Source organism: Argentina silus, assembly GCF_951799395.1.
Source record: "Argentina silus genome assembly, chromosome: 15".
NCBI classification, from domain to species: domain Eukaryota; kingdom Metazoa; phylum Chordata; class Actinopteri; order Argentiniformes; family Argentinidae; genus Argentina; species Argentina silus.
Genome location: NC_139669.1, coordinates 11,312,100 through 11,327,936, shown reverse-complemented (window position 1 = coordinate 11,327,936; position 15,837 = coordinate 11,312,100). Strand labels below are relative to the sequence as shown.

The following is a 15,837-nucleotide window of genomic DNA, read 5'->3' as shown; positions in this document are numbered from 1 at the left end:
ACATGACCTGGAGGAAGGAGTCTAGGCGTGTCACTGCCTGTGACTCCTGCTATTTACTTCCATCACAAAACCTCTCACTTCTAGATGAAAGTGTAAGATTTTAAGATTCTAATAAAGTAATGTTTTACCTTATGGGTAACTGATAATTACATGTGCCAATTAAGTGTAAACAGTTGGGATTAGTTCATTTATGTAACACAGAATTGTCGAGATCAAGTTTAATTAAGTAAAGTAAAGCATGATCCTCAAAGATGAGCATAGACTGTCACAAGGGGTCAGCGAGTCTCCAGTCTAATTTCTGTGAGATATCTTTGCTCTATTTTTGCTCTGAAAACTCTTTGGACAAGATTTGGGATTTGTTGTACTGGGTGAGCACTTAACTTGCTGTGTAAGATCACCAAGGAAGGGCCAGGCTGAGAGAGGAGAGGCAAAAGCACACCTTAACAAGTCCTCTGAAGATCATTGGATTATGACACAGATGTTAATTTACCTTACATTGTTATTTATAAATGCCCTCTAAAAAGTGTTTTTCAATAGTATTATTCCTAAACAGAGCCCGTCTGAATTTCCAAATTGATCATCGCCAGACCTACTCTCACCATTAGAGGTCATTAAAGAGTTGTCATATTTTGCCATGGCTATGATGTACAGTCTGCGTGTGTGTGTGTGTGCGTGCGTGTTTGTGTGTGTGGGTGTGTGTGCGTATGGGTGTGCGTGTGTGTGTGCGTGTGTTGCTACAGTACAGCATGTGTGTTGGAGTTTCCGACAATGCTGCACCAATGTAGCTCTCAAATTGGTCAAAATTGCTAAATACAATTCACAGCCACTAGCTATCTGATCAATGTATCTTTCTGTCTGTCTGTTTGATTGACCATTCATCAATCCATTCATCCATCCTCTTCAGACTCTCTCTACTAACCCATTTACAAAATAGAATGCGTATTGGGCCTCAATTTGCATGTGCAAAAATGTGTAAAATAGGAGCAAAGTCAATCATTTTTACCTTAATATTTCTAATAGAAATAGTCCAATGGGAGTTTGATATGCAAATGTATTTTCTGACTGTTCTACTAAAACTCTGGTTGAATAATCAGCAAGGTACAATTAAAATCATGCTGGAGAGTTATTTTTTTGCTCTGCTCAACACTATATGACAATTCTATGATTATTGATGTATTTAATGTATCTGCGATATACCAAGAGCTACATTATTGACACACACATTATTGACAAGCGGAAGCTAACCCCGTCCAATGGCTGAAGCTAAAGCTAACACAGCCCAGTGCACAGCGCTGACTCATGTATGTCACAGGTGTCAAACCACTGAGTAGAGACTCTCCCCCCGCTGTTGCATCACATCCGCATTGCCAGTCTGTATGGACTCAAAGTCCAGAGTGATGTAATGTCGCAATTACTGTCGTGATCAGGCGAGGCTGGTGTGGTGGAGGCAGAAATCCGAGGATGGGCTCATTGTAACATAAACATCTGACTTCTGAAGATTTCCACCATAACAGCTTATATACAGTATATCACTACTAGGGGAGGCTAGTGGGGGTAGATATCGGAGGATGGGCTCACTGTAATGCATGGACTGAGCAATGGTGTTTGGTACAACAACAGTGCATGACAGTTGGAGCTTTGTGTGGATATCTCAGGCCTGCATTACTGTTTAAGCCGTAGAGATAGTGTTTTATGGTCTTCTAAGCATTGTGCCCCCCCCCTGTGTGTTCTATATCTATGGCATCCTTCAGACCCCTGAAGAAATAGATGGAGCATGTCCACCTGTCATAGACTGCCACGTTGACGGGACTGGGGACTGCAGGGAATCCCTCAGTGATGGACCAGGGGTAGCTTGGACCCTCAGAGTTCTTGGTGTACACGTGTTCCATGTCACTGTCATACTGCCAGTACTGAGTACCTGGACACCCCAGTCCCAGTTAGGAAACATACTGATGCTATTGTAGTTATTACTTACAGTACATACTACTGGAAGAGGGTGAATCAGCTACAGTACATCAGTTCCCCTGCTGTGGCCTGTTGGCTGGGGCCAGTGAGGTTGGTCTCTTGGGGCTCGGTCTGAGTCTGGTGGTCCAGCACCCCACAGCGAGGGCGATTCATGACCTCACTCGTGACCTCATCCAGAACCCCTGGAATGAAACGGAGAAGGGTAAAATTGCGGCGGAATTGGTTACAGAGGTAGCATAGGCCGACTGTTCCTATCATTTCATTCAGTTCATATGAATAGAATTCAACTGAACTGAATGAAATGATAGGAACAGTCGGCCTATGACTTAATCTCCATCTCATCCTTTTATCTCTCGTCCTACCGAAGCATCTATAGGTAAAGTGACACTTCATGAGGTCATTTGAGAGTTGAGGGATTTAGCAGATGTGAACCTTAAAGAGTGAGACTTCTACTCAGAGCTATTTTAGTGTAGCACCTGTCTCAGGGAGTCCATTCTTCTTCTGGAACCTCTGGGCTGGCAATCGGTGAAGAGGGGGCGTTGCCCACGGACATGAGCTCCTGCAGGTCAGGAGGTGCGTGGCCACTGACCAGGAGGTGCGGAGCCACTGACCAGGAGGTGCGGGGCCACTGACCAGGAGGTGCGAGGCCACTGGTTTAGGGCCAGGTCCTGTGGTGAGCTCCTCCCATTGGACAGGCTCCAGCCTAGACAGGAACACTAGGGATGAAATACAAGGAGCAAATCACAACAGACTGAGAATCTGAACTAGGATATTTTAAATATGGCATGAATTATTTCAAACATACAGTAGTATCTGAAATGTTTTATTATTAGTATTATGTAACCTTTCTAAAACATTAATGTTACAATGAGGAACATCCTGTGAGCTCTGAGAGAGCAGCCTCTAGGGGAGGATGGTGGAGGTAGAAATCGGAGGACAGCCTCATTGTAATTCAAGGAATAGAATGAGCTCTCCCTCTCTCTCTCTCTCTCACTCTCCAATTGGATAAAGAGAGTTAAGTGGATGGGATCTTTTTGCAGCAGTCAGGTGAATTACAAGGGCTTTCCAGAGTTACTCAGTGTAAGGTAGATGATTGTGCTGAGCTTTCGACTTGTGTGGATTATTTTATACCATCACCTGGGCTGTGATGTGTCTCCTCCCTTCTCTCATGTGACATACTACACATTTTGAGCATTGTTGGTTACATAAAAACCGTATGACTGCTCTGTCTCAAGAACCTCCCAGTTTGCATTGAGTGTCAGTGTAAGGCAGGGGTTGGCTAACATTAGGGCATTATGACACATATCATACACGTCTATTATTACATGACGTAATGGTATTGATGTTGTTGTTATAGATAGAGACACGACATAGGATAAACACTGAGGTGTGGTCATACCACATCCATCAATCAACATCTATCTACTCAGATTACAAAGTTTATGGATGTGCATTCCCTCTCCAGGCAGACTGTGTGGGTTTATAGACACTGTTCTAAGGTTGTGATGTGATGAACTGACACTAGCAGGTGGGTTAATATGTCAGTGATTTGGTAACATTTGATTGATTGAAAAAGGAGAGAGGAAGCAAAGTAAACTCTAACGAAATCTTGCATTGACGTCAATGGGACATTTGCGTGATGATTCGACTTCAGTGCACAGATCTCCACCCTATGTTCTCACCCTGTGTGGGTGTTTAGGTGTGTGTGTATAGGCGTGTGTGTGTAGGCGTGTGTGTGTGTGTGTGTGTGTGTGTGTGTGTGTGTGTGTGTGTGTGTGTGTGTGTGTGTGTGTAGGCGTGTGTGTGTAGGCGTGTGTCTGTAGGCGTGTGTGTGTGTGTGTGTGTGTGTGTGTGTGTGTGTGTGTGTGTTTGTGTGTGTGTGTGTACAAAGAGAAAGAGAGAGAGAGAGAGAGCAGTGGCTTTGGTAAGTATTCTTTTAGTAGGACTTTTTCCACATCTTGTTGTGTTACAACCTGACTTTAAAATACATTTAATTGATTTTATTTGTCACTGATCTACAAAAGATACCCTATAATGTCGAAGTAAAATTTGTTTACTATGACCCTCCTAAAATTAGCTCAAATGCAAAAATGTCTTCCACAAGTCACTCAATAAGTTGAATTGAGTCCAACTGAGTACAAAGAGAATAGTTCATGTGATTTCTGAATACATATATTTGTTTTTATATGCTCTCTGATTTGCATAGCAATCAATTACACATGAATTTGGTGTGATAACCCCCAATTAAATCTATTTTAAAGTCAGGTTGTAAAATGTTATTCTTCACTGTAAAAGTATATTTGGATATATACTGTGTATACTATGTACTTAACAAAACAATGTGTACAGAGAGAACTAAAAAAGCATAATGAAACTCAAAATACTTAGCGAAACTCAAAGAAACGAAATACTTTCTTGCTGCATGGGATTTCCTGCTACGGCATTTACCAAGTCCTGTCAAGTGTATCTGATGATGCAATGAGCCTATCCTTCCTGTCATGCACACGTCATCTTGCTGAGCCAACTTGTCCTAAGAGGACCACGATGGAAATAAATCCTTGACATCGTTTTTTAACTATCCGCAATGATTTAAAAAAAAAGAAAAAAAAAAAAATTTAGTTTTTTGTTTATTGTATGTTGTGTGTTTGGTGGTTTTAAAAATAGTCAAATAAACTAATAGAACCAGGTCTGGCAATGTCTCCTGAGGAATGGCAAATGGCCTCATTGCCATTATGTCATGCAATAACTGTGCTCAAAGCCATCCAACCAGTTTGCTCTGTAATCCCTGCAGGACCTATTGCAGTGTCAGTGACAAAACGAATTAATTACCACAGATATCTACACCATCCACAACAATTACATTAGTCATTGATGCCTTCTTTTGCAATTGTGTGCGTATAATCCTGCTATTTATTCATGACTGTAAGCAATGCGCGCACACACACACACACACACACACACACACACACACACACACACACACACACACACACACACACACACACACACGTGTTCTTGTCCTAGCAAGAGGAAGGACCGGTGTGAACGTTCCATTGAGGTACACCATGTGAGGCCTACTGGATAGCAGTGTCTCTTCGTCCACACTGAGGGGGAATGACATCTCCTGCCACTGAAGACCTCTGTCTTATCAGTTCTGCAATAAGAGAAACATGTACCGTATCTGCCGATTAAAGGTCCAGTGCGGAGATGATTTTTTTTAAATAGTGCTAAATGGCCATGATAAATCGGTAGCCATCAAGGAATGAGATCACATGATGAAGAACGTTCAGTGAAGAGTGCTGTATCAGTCCAAAACAAACAAAGCATTTTCTAAAATCTGGTGTCGGGTAGGACACTGGCCTATACATGCCTATTTCACGTTTGGTTTCATTACTTATATATACATATGTTTGGCACTATTAGAAAACGTAGCATACGCACAAGTGTTCAGTGTGGCCAGTGGGGGCAGCAACATGCAAAACTACATGCTGGACATTTAACTCTCGTCCATTACAGATAGGATTTTCTAAGCAGGATGAAAGCGACTTGAATCTAAATGACCAAACATCCAACTAGTGTCTCTGATACTTCACCATTAGATCAGCATAGGAATGACAATTCACAAAGAACATATTCATGCTTTAACAATAAGTTTAATCAAGTTTTCCCACACATGAAAGAAAACCACAAACAGCTGGCCAATGTTTAGTGCAGTTTTAAAGTAGGCTAAGTAGTCACAGAGAAACACAATGAGCCCCAATGTGTATGTGCAAAAATTGGTAAAAAGACTGCCATCTTTACCTTAATAGTCCAACATTTCATGATATGCAATGCATTTTCAGACTGTTTACAACAACTCCGATTGAATAACTACAGTTTTCTCAAAATCATTGCTAAAATCAAGCTACAATAAAAATCATGCTGTAGAGTATTCAGAGTTGTAAGGTATTTTTTGCTCTGCTCAGTACTGTCTGTTGAATCAAGTTGGGGCCCATAGTACAGTTCATGTACGTACATAGTGTGATCACTTCACCTGATTCAGTTGTAACATAAAGCCTTACATCAATAAATAGAATATAAAAGAATAAATAATAATAAATACATTTCACAACATCTGTATGATTTCTGAAAGAGATTCAGATACTGCTGTATGTCATTTGGCAACATATGATGTGAGAATTTGAATGTATACAGTACCCTCTACAGAGTGAATAGAAAAGACAGTATTGAACGATGTTTATGATAGTTTTACTGTTGAGAAACACGCCTCTTCCTCCCCTTGTGCTGCTTCCTTGTGTTTCCTTTTTTGTTATGACTGAAAAATCAAATAAAAGATTGTCAAAAGTGTGTGCAGCAATACATTCTGTATTTCCTACAGTACGTCTAACATCGTTTTCAACTTTTAAAGCTGCCCTGTCCAAATATGCAATTCCATGGCCTCTTGTTGTGTTAGAGGCATGTAGTCTTTGACCACCACAGATTACAGTAAACACAGAGAGCTCACTGACCTGTATTGACTCCACTCACTCCACTGTGAGTTAAGGAAAGCGTCCTGAGCCCGGACACACACGGTCACCTTCTCCCTGAACGCCCAGTGGCTGCTCTTAGTGGTGTTAATCTGGGTAAACACACAGGAAGTAAACACTTATGTTGGCTCTAACAGGACAATTAGATGGAGTATGGTAGAGCCTATGTCTATGTCTATATCTGGGGAGGCTGTAATTGTAATGCATGGAATGGAATGACGAGTGATATCAATCACATGTTTGACACCATTCTTCATTCCATTCCATGCATTACAATGAGCCCGTCCTCCAATTTCTACCACCCCCAGCCTCCCCTGGTCTGTGTCTGTATGTACCATATCCAAATATACCAAAACAACTGCGAACGTCCGAACCTCAAACTCAAATCTGGAGCTTAGGCAAACACGGTTGTATGTTCAAATCCATAATATTCTAATATATTGTAGAGGTAAAGTTGTATGAATAACCCCTATACATCACCACTGCTCTTCCAAGGAGCCAGGAGAGGGACTGAGGCTATTCTTTTCTCACCTGCATGCCTCTGTGCTCTTTGCACGGCGTATCACACTTGCAGCCTTTCTTGCGCTCTTTCTGGGTGATCTCTCGGACCTGAAAGATCAGGGGAAAGTAGGAGGAGGGGAGGTTCCAGGATCCAGGGTACCTCCACTCTACACTGCTGCCATTCACCCTCATCACCACCTGATCTGGCTTCACTGGAGAGGGAGGGAGAGGTGGGGAGAGAGAGGTAGGGAGGGAGAGGTAGAGAGGGAGAGGTAGGGAGAGAGAGGTAGGGAGAGAGTGTAAGAGAGAGGGAGGAATGGAGGGAAGGCGAGAGAGAGAGGTGAGAGCGAGAGAGAGATGAGAGATAGAGAGTGAGAAAGAAAGAGCACTCAACAGCTTATTGAACACTTACAGTGCCTTTGGAAAGTATTCAGACCCCTTCACTTTTTCCACATTTTGTTGTGTTATAGACTCAATTTAAAATTTAAAATTAAAAGAATTTGCCATCAAACCACACACACAATACCCCAGAATGACAAAGCAAAAACAGGTTTTTAGAAATGTGTAATTGATTCCTATGCAAATCAGAGACCCTATAAAAACAAAGATATTAATTCCAAAATTACATGAACTATTATCCTTGCTTTAAGATGGACTCAGTTCAACTTATTGAGTGATTTGTTGATGACATTTTTGCATTTTAGCTAATTTTGCGTGTCATAGTAAAGGGTCTGAATACTTATGTACATGAGGTATTTCTGAATTTCAATTTTAATACATTTACTGAAATTTCAAAAAATGTGTTTCCGCTTTGTCATTCTGAGGTATTGTGTGTGGATTGATGGCAAATTCTTTTAATTTAATCAATTTTAAATTGTGTCTATAACACAACAAAATGTGGAAAAAGTGAAGTCTGAATACTTTCCGAAGGCACTGTACATCCCCTATTGCCACTGTGTTCTACAATACAGTATACACTCAGCCTCTACTATGTCAACATGGTTGTAAAGACCTGTACAGTCTATTGTGAAGGTTATGGCATAGATTTCTCACCTATCTCTGATATGAGGAAGCGCTGGGAATATTCTTCAAGCAGGTACTTGCTCCTGACATTCACAGTGAGAGTGATGGGTCCTGCCTCCTCAGCAAAGGGACAGTGCTGGTTGTCCAGGCAGGACACAGATTGACCACTGTTGTCCACAGAACAGGTGATCCCCAGGTCACCCTCACCAGAGGAGCATGTCCACTGCCGGTCAATAATATCTACAGAACAGTTGATGTCATCTTCATCGGAGGAGCCACTTAGGAAAATAAAAATTAAATATTGGAGTCACAACTTGTATTGTATGTGTATTTCCTTTAGTATGCAAACAGTCAAGTCCCTATCATTCTTGAATGGGAGACTATTGGCAAATTAACCTTCTAAAACAGGTTCGGAGAAATACTGTATGTATCTGATTGGCTAAAACCGCATTCCAAGCCATTGTTAGAATGACATTTAGGGTTGTAAATGTTTAGAAGTGGAAAAGGTTAGTTTAAAAGTAGATTAGATGATTAGATTAGATTCAACTTTAGTGTCATTGTGCAGAGTACAAGTACAGAGACAACGAAATGCAGTTAGCGTCTAACCAGAAATGCAAAAAAGCAGAAAAGTGTAGTGTGAACAGTATATACAAGTAGTGCAGTATATGAGCAGTATAGTAGTGCAGTATAGTATAAGTAGTGCAGTCTAAGCAAATCAGAGAGCCTATAAAAACAAAACAAAAAAAGTACCGTGCAGCTCTGACAAACACAACGTTTCTCTCCCACGTAGGACGCCATTCCCATGAGCAATCGAACTCTCCACTATGGTTCCGCGTTGAGCATTTTATATAGCCTTCATAAAACCAAAACAAACAAACAGAACCAGGAAATACATTTAGAAATAGAAAGTTTTCGATTTGAATAAAGTTATGATGCACTGTATGACACATTATTATATGACTTGAGCAGTATGTTGTAGGTTGGTCAATAAATACCGTAGATAGGTAGCTACTGTAGTTGTACAGTTTGTGTCGTGTACGTAGGTCGCAATGGAGGTTGGTAGAGATAGAAATTGGAGGACGGGCACATTGAAATGCATGGAATGGAATGAGGAATGGTATCAAACACTTCCATTCCATGCATTACAATGGTAGCTGCGTCAAGTTATGGGTATGTTTGTCACTAGCAGGGACTGCGGAGTTTGTCAGGATCAAGAGAAAATGATCAAATTTGGTCGTGACATCCTAATCTACACAGTATGTAATTGATTCCTATGCAAATCAGAGAGCCTATAAAAACAATGTGACATTTCAAAAAACGTGTTTTCGCTTTGTCATTCTGGGGTATTTTATGTGGATTGATGGCAAATGCTTTTAATTTAATCGATTTTAAATTGAGTCTATAACACAACAAAATGTGGAAAAGGTGAAGGGGTCTGAATACTTTCCGAAGGCACTGTAAGTAAGTAGATAGGTAGGTAGGTAGGTAGGTAAGTACAGTAGGCATATCCATAGGTAGGTAGGTAGGTACAGTAGGTAGGTAGCTATGTAAGGACAGAACATAGTCCTATAGCTGTTGTATCTGTACCTGCGTCTGAGGAACTCTGCAGAATTCTCCTCCTGTCCTGTCCATCCTGTTCCTGGAGCAACAGCAGAGTGTGGTTGAGGAGGGATCCATTCCTGTGACAGGTGAAGTTCCCCCCGCCCAGGAGCTCCTCCAGCTCCACATAGTAGTAGTTCCCCCGCTGCCTCGTATCCTCCCTGCCATCCCTACTCCAGATGATGTCCTTCTCCTCTCCGGCTGACGCCAGACAGGTCAGGCGCTGTGTGACTACAGAGCCATCCACTTCCACCACCACAACTAACAACACAAACACACACACACAAACATATGTAGCCTACTTCAGTACACAAGTCATCCACGGTGGACGGCTCAGTGGGTTGGAGCATGATGCTGGCAACACCACATATTCGGTGTTCATGTATGTCACATAGGTTAAAGGCCTGTGCTGATTCACATACAGTATATTAGATTATTAGATAACTAATCATGAATAGATAAAGATCAGATCAATTGTTCAATGGGAGGATTTCACACCATTAGGTAGTAGAGTCCTATAGCTCAAGCCTGTGGCCTGTTGTAGGATGGTTAGAAGAATGGTGAATCCTAGTAAGTAGAATATCATCTGAATGAAAGAGAGAGATAGAGAGAGAGAATTAATCAGTATATTGAACACTGGCTTCCCATGACAATATGCTGTGCAATCGTGATATGAGATGAAATCATATGCCAATGTAGACTAATAATGTTTAATGAGAACAAACAAGAACCAGACTCTAAAAGAACAAGACTCAATACATGGAAATGGATTGATTTCTCTTTGTATGTAGGGTTTTTCAACATATAGAAGCAAAAGAGAATAGATTATTTGAAAATGTTAGAAAAGCTGACTGAAAAAAAATATATAAAAAAGTAATAATGTTACTTACAAACTAAAATAACTAAAATAATTCATTAAAATAACCTAAATTCATAGAAAACAAAGAGTTAATTAGCAAAGAGTTAATTAGAATTTGCTCAAGTTTAAATGGATTAAAAACAAATACATTTACAAGTAAATATATAGAGGTCTCGTACCTTTAAAAACATATCCAACACCTTCGGATCGACGCCTTTCCTTTTGAAATGATGGAGCTTTTGAATGACATTACCATGACTTTTGCTTTTTATGAAAAGTTGAAAGAAAAAAAGGAAAAAAAAAATATGCCTGGAATGTATAACCCACGAAAATTCCCCTTGCAGAAAAGTACAGCCATGAGGAAGAACTTCGCTTTCTTCCTGAATACAAACAATCGTGAAATAATAGGCGTATTTAGACTCTCACTTCCATATTGCAGGCAGGCACGGCTTCAGCCCTGCAGCTCTGTAATAATTGACAGTATTATTAATGTACCATATCTACATAATGTAGCCGAATAAATCACTTGTAACAAGGTAAACATTAATCACTTCTCTTTGACAACAATATTACAGGGAAGGACATGTGTGCAAATTGCATTTTGGGAACTAAGCGAATTAACGCACCAACAAATCAAGTTTCGCCAATAGTTCAGTTTTCAAACACATACTTAAGTTTTGGAATTGCATGGAGACACTGTCAGGGAATTGCCGTAATTGCTATACGTGACGTGCCCCTCGAGTGAATACGATGATGTAAGGTAAGGAAGAAATATCCGCATCTCTTTCCTTTACAGGTTATTTGTCTGCTGCCGCACCTTCATAAGTTGCAACAAAACAACAGATGAAAAGGCTTTTTGTACCCATGATGCAATGCTCTTCTACTGCCCCTCCGTGCATGGAAGCATTTTTTATTATTATTATTATTATTATTATTATTATTATTATTGTATTTATTTATTTTTTATTTTATTATTACTATTATTATTTTTTATCCACAGACTTTATTATTACAGGTGGTAATGCATATCAAGTTATTCATAAATAATATCTTAAGAAAATGTCAAGCACCAACAATATATTTTCAATAAGAGGGTGTGTCATATAATGCATTATCGTTTAAAAAACGTTCGACAAATCAGAGATCCTAAAAAAAACTAAACAATTTAATGATAGTTATAATTCTACAGTACAAGTTCAACTGCCCATTTGTTTCTTTCTGAAACCCCTGTGATGTATCAAAGATAGGTCATACACAACCATTACATTAAAGAAGAGCTCATGAAATCACCCGTTTGTTCAATGACTGAACACAACAGTGAGGTCTGACACTGGAGAAATAAGGTGCTGTTCCTGGAAACTAATTAATGCATCATGTTCATAATAATGATGATTTAGAGCATTTATTGTGTGGCTTTGCAGAGGAGGCGAGTAAGCTTTTAATATTTTGAATGATGCTTTTGATATGCTGAACTGTGCATACTGATACGGGTTGTCATAATAGCGATACCTAATAAACAATCAAATTATGTGCTATTTAATGAGTTCTTAAATCAGGTCAGAGTTCTATCAATACACAATTGACAACAGAGATTGAACTGTTCAATCAGTAGGACAGCACATTCCATGCTGAGCCATTGTGATGCCACTTTGATATAGTAGGTACTGTAGAGCTTTCACAGATATCAGTACCACGGCGGTTAGTTGGACAAAATGAAACTCAAGAAAGGAGTTCTTTTACACTATCTAGACTTTGACAGTGTCTACTGTCTGCTCTCCTTACGGAATGCCAAAATACTGGCTGATTACTTCAAACTTCTGGACGTCCACAACAATAATTCTTTGAACGGTACTGATGAGGATGAATTTGATGATGTATCTCTTCTTCATGTTTTCCTGTTCTCCCCAGGTATCCAGGTTTACCATTTCATGATCTCCTGTTCTCCTCAGATATCCAGTTTTACAACTTCATGCGTCATGTGACAGACCTGAGGAAGAAAGAGATCATGCTGACGTTTGACATGCTTGACTGGAACGCCAGCGGAGAGATTGGATTTGAACAGTTCTACATGCTCGTCTGTATCCTGCTCTGCAGCGAGGTAGTCTGTCTGTCTGTCTGTCTGTCTGTCTGTCTTCCTGCCTGCCTGCCTGCCTGTCTGTCTGTCTCTCTGCCTGTCTGTCTGTCTGTCTGCCTGCCTGCCTGCCTGCCTGCCTGCCTGCCTGCCTGCCTGCCTGCCTGCCTGCCTGTCTGTCTGTCTGTCTGTCTGTCTGTCTGTCTCAATCCATCCATCCATCCATCCATCCATCCACCATTGTGTGTGTGCGTGTGTGGCGGTCTGTCTGTTTGTTTGTCTGTCTCTTGAGAAAGAAGTATGATGTAATTTATTTAGAGGTTGTGTTTATCAATAGATATTAGTGTGCTGCATAACTGAAACCAAAAAGACATGGTCCAGAGGCCTCATACCGCGATAGGTCAAATCAATTCGCAAACCACTTCTCTCAACTGTTTATCAGAAAATGAGGTGAAAACCCATGAACATAACTCAGTTTCTATTCCCTTTTCCTATTAGTGTAAAAGCATCTTTAGAGACACAAGTCTTTTCATTGTTCAAATAACTGTTGCGATTTCATCCTCAGAAAAATCACATGGTTTCACAGTACTATTGCAACAAACAACAGCAGTAGCAGCAACAGCAGCATGAAAGTATCAGAAATAGAGATGGTGAACCCCAATATCTGGCCTTGTCTTTTCTAGTCTTGTGAAAGTTATGTTTCACCTTTGTGTGAGTGCATACATTATGCATCCATAGTTAATGTTCATGTAGTTTAATGCATGCATGTATGTTCATGTACAGTACTACAATGGCTGTGTGTTTGTGTATGTGTGCGCGCGTGCGTCTGTGTGTGTGTGTGTGTGTGTGTGTGTGTGTGTGTGTGTGTGTGTGTGTGTGTTCATGTACGGCCATCCCTGCATGTTTGTATGTTTGTCTTCTTCTAAGTATCAAGTGGAGAAGAACTTCATCTTCCGTCACTCCCGGCCGGTGTTTGAGTTGCTGGACATGGACGGCGGACGCACCATCAGTCCTGCCGAGTTCCAATCCTCCGGCTTCCTCTTCAACCTCAAAGGACATGCCCTCAACAAGATCTTCTACGAGTTTGATGTGTCCGGAGACGAGGTATCCTTAACCTCATTCTGTATTCTGTATACTCGTACTGTAGATGCTAAGTGGGATCCTTGGGACGACCCTGCCCTAAACCCTAACCCTAACCCTAACCCTAAACACTAACCCTAACCCTAACCCTAACCCTAACCCATGGGGTATCCCTCTCTCTGTTATTGCACTTGTCAAGAACATTGACCAAGGACAGTTCCCAGAAACCGCTTTCACTGCAAACCACACTTACTAAGCTAAATGAGTGAGGACCATACTGTACACATCATCTTCAACCGCTGATTGCAATGCTCAGAGGCAGGACCTCTACTCTTGTTCTCTCTACATCTTGATTCTGCGTAGCATACACAGCAGTACTATTATACACACCGGGGATACAATTACATTTACTTTGAAGTCATTTAGCAGAAGCCTTTATCCAAAGCGACTTACAATGAGTACATTTGTCTAAAGTAAGTGAATCAACTATACATCAGTCATTGTAAGTAAAACCTTTTTTTTTTTTTTTTTTTTGCCATCGGCAGTCACAGTGCTAGTGAAAGGAAGAACATTTTTTTTTTTTTTTTTAAGGTTCAGGTCATGTACAATAGGGAGTTAGGGGGGTGGAGAGATCTAACCCAGTGTGTTGTGTCCCTTTAGAACCTGAACTACAAGGAGTTTAAGATGTTCACTATGGCCTGTATCGACATGCAGGAGGAGACCAAGAAGAAGAAGAGGAGGTAGGGATGTAGTCTGGATAGATGCTAAGTGGGATCCTTGGGACAACCCTACTCTAAACCCTAACCCTAACCTTAACCCCTATCTTTACCCTAACCCTAACCCTAACCCTAACCTTAACCATAACCCTTACTTAACCCTAACCCTTATCTTTACCATACCTTAACTGTTTTAAATCTCAACTTCAATGGTGTGATGTCAAAGTTGGGTCGTCCCAAGTATCCCATTTAGCATTAACCATGTAGTCTGAGATGTTACTGTTGTTTGTGTTTTGGACCTTTCTGGATTTAGACACTGTCATTGCCTCTCCTTTTAAGTAGAGTTGTGGTGTGATTTTGTTTTGAGGTGGAGTAGAGCCCAGAACACTCAGCCTGCCAAACAGGAGCGGCGTGTGAACAATCTTGAAGTCCAACACACTCCCCAGGGTTCATACACAGGAGTCAGACACAACCGCCGCGCCAGCCACGTCTCCCACGTCTCCCACGCTAGGGTCTCACACATATCTCACGGGGGACGCAGCCATAGCGACTGAGAGAGAGAGGGAGAGAGAGAGAGGGTGAGAGAGGGTGAGAGAGGGTGAGAGAGGGAGAGAGAGAGAGGGTGAGAGAGGGTGAGAGAGGGTGAGAGAGGGTGAGAGATAGAGAAGGAGAGGGAGAATTAGTACACTTGAAGAAATAAATATGTTTAACGATGCTTGTCTTTTTTTCCTTGTGGAACTGGTGTAAAAACATGTAAGGCATGGGTGTGTGTGTGTGTGTGTGTGTGTGTGTGTGTGTGTGTGTGTGTGTGTGTGTGTGTGTGTGTGTGTGTGTACATTTTTGTATGCCTCTGCCAAGGAAATCCCCGTCACACTGCCCCTACATTCAAAATGACTCCATCCAGGGTATTGCTCTGAGGTCAAATCTAACCAGGAGCTATCTCCAGTTTTGTGTTAGTAATAATAATAGTAATAATAATAATAATAATACATTGAATTTGTATAGAGCTTTCTCATGGACTCAAAGCACTTTACATATCAAAAAAAAATATAGGAGGACAGTCACAGAACATGCATAACATACAGCCCTATATACATTAAAAGCCTGCCTGAACAGGTGGCTTTAGCAAGGTCTTAAAACAGTCAACACTGTCAGCAGCTCTGACAGTGTGGCGGAGAGCATTCCACAGGTGAGGAGCAGAAGATGAGAAAGCTTTGTCACCCGTAGTGCGGAGCATAGTGGTCCTGGGGACAGTGAGGAGACCAGAGTCAGCGGAGTGGAGGGAGCGGCTGGGGCAGTATGGCAAGAGGAGCTCAGACAGATAGGCTGGGGCAGAGCCCTGTAGGGCCTTGTAAGTGAGGAGCAGGACTTTGAAGTCAATCCTGTACCTCTGACCGATATGGGCTTTAGGGAAGTTATGTATGTTTCTACATGACACTGGGCAGACAGCCGTCCCCTCCTAGAAGCCCCAGTCTCACTAACCTTTCACTCAAAGAC

General features: G+C 41.3%; 2 protein-coding genes across 2 annotated transcripts; one reads left to right on the top strand and one right to left on the bottom strand.

Annotated features, from left to right (window-relative positions):
• Positions 1-5,667: 5,667 nt before the first annotated feature.
• il12ba (interleukin 12Ba) lies at positions 5,668-9,964 on the bottom strand (the record flags this gene model as incomplete). The annotated part of the gene is made up of 7 exons (XM_083685618.1): positions 5,668-6,280; positions 6,474-6,583; positions 7,023-7,204; positions 8,046-8,293; positions 8,766-8,868; positions 9,603-9,875; positions 9,925-9,964. 7 exons carry the CDS (start codon positions 9,962-9,964, stop codon positions 6,214-6,216), a joined length of 1,023 nt encoding a protein of 340 aa, XP_083541744.1. The 3' UTR covers positions 5,668-6,213.
• Positions 9,965-12,185: 2,221 nt separating this feature from the next.
• On the top strand, positions 12,186-14,894 carry LOC310815722 (EF-hand calcium-binding domain-containing protein 9-like; the record flags this gene model as incomplete). Its single annotated transcript, XM_083685617.1, has 5 exons — positions 12,186-12,321; positions 12,423-12,571; positions 13,472-13,648; positions 14,285-14,364; positions 14,708-14,894. 5 exons carry the CDS (start codon positions 12,186-12,188, stop codon positions 14,892-14,894), a joined length of 729 nt encoding a protein of 242 aa, XP_083541743.1.
• Between the last annotated feature and the right edge of the window lie 943 nt (positions 14,895-15,837).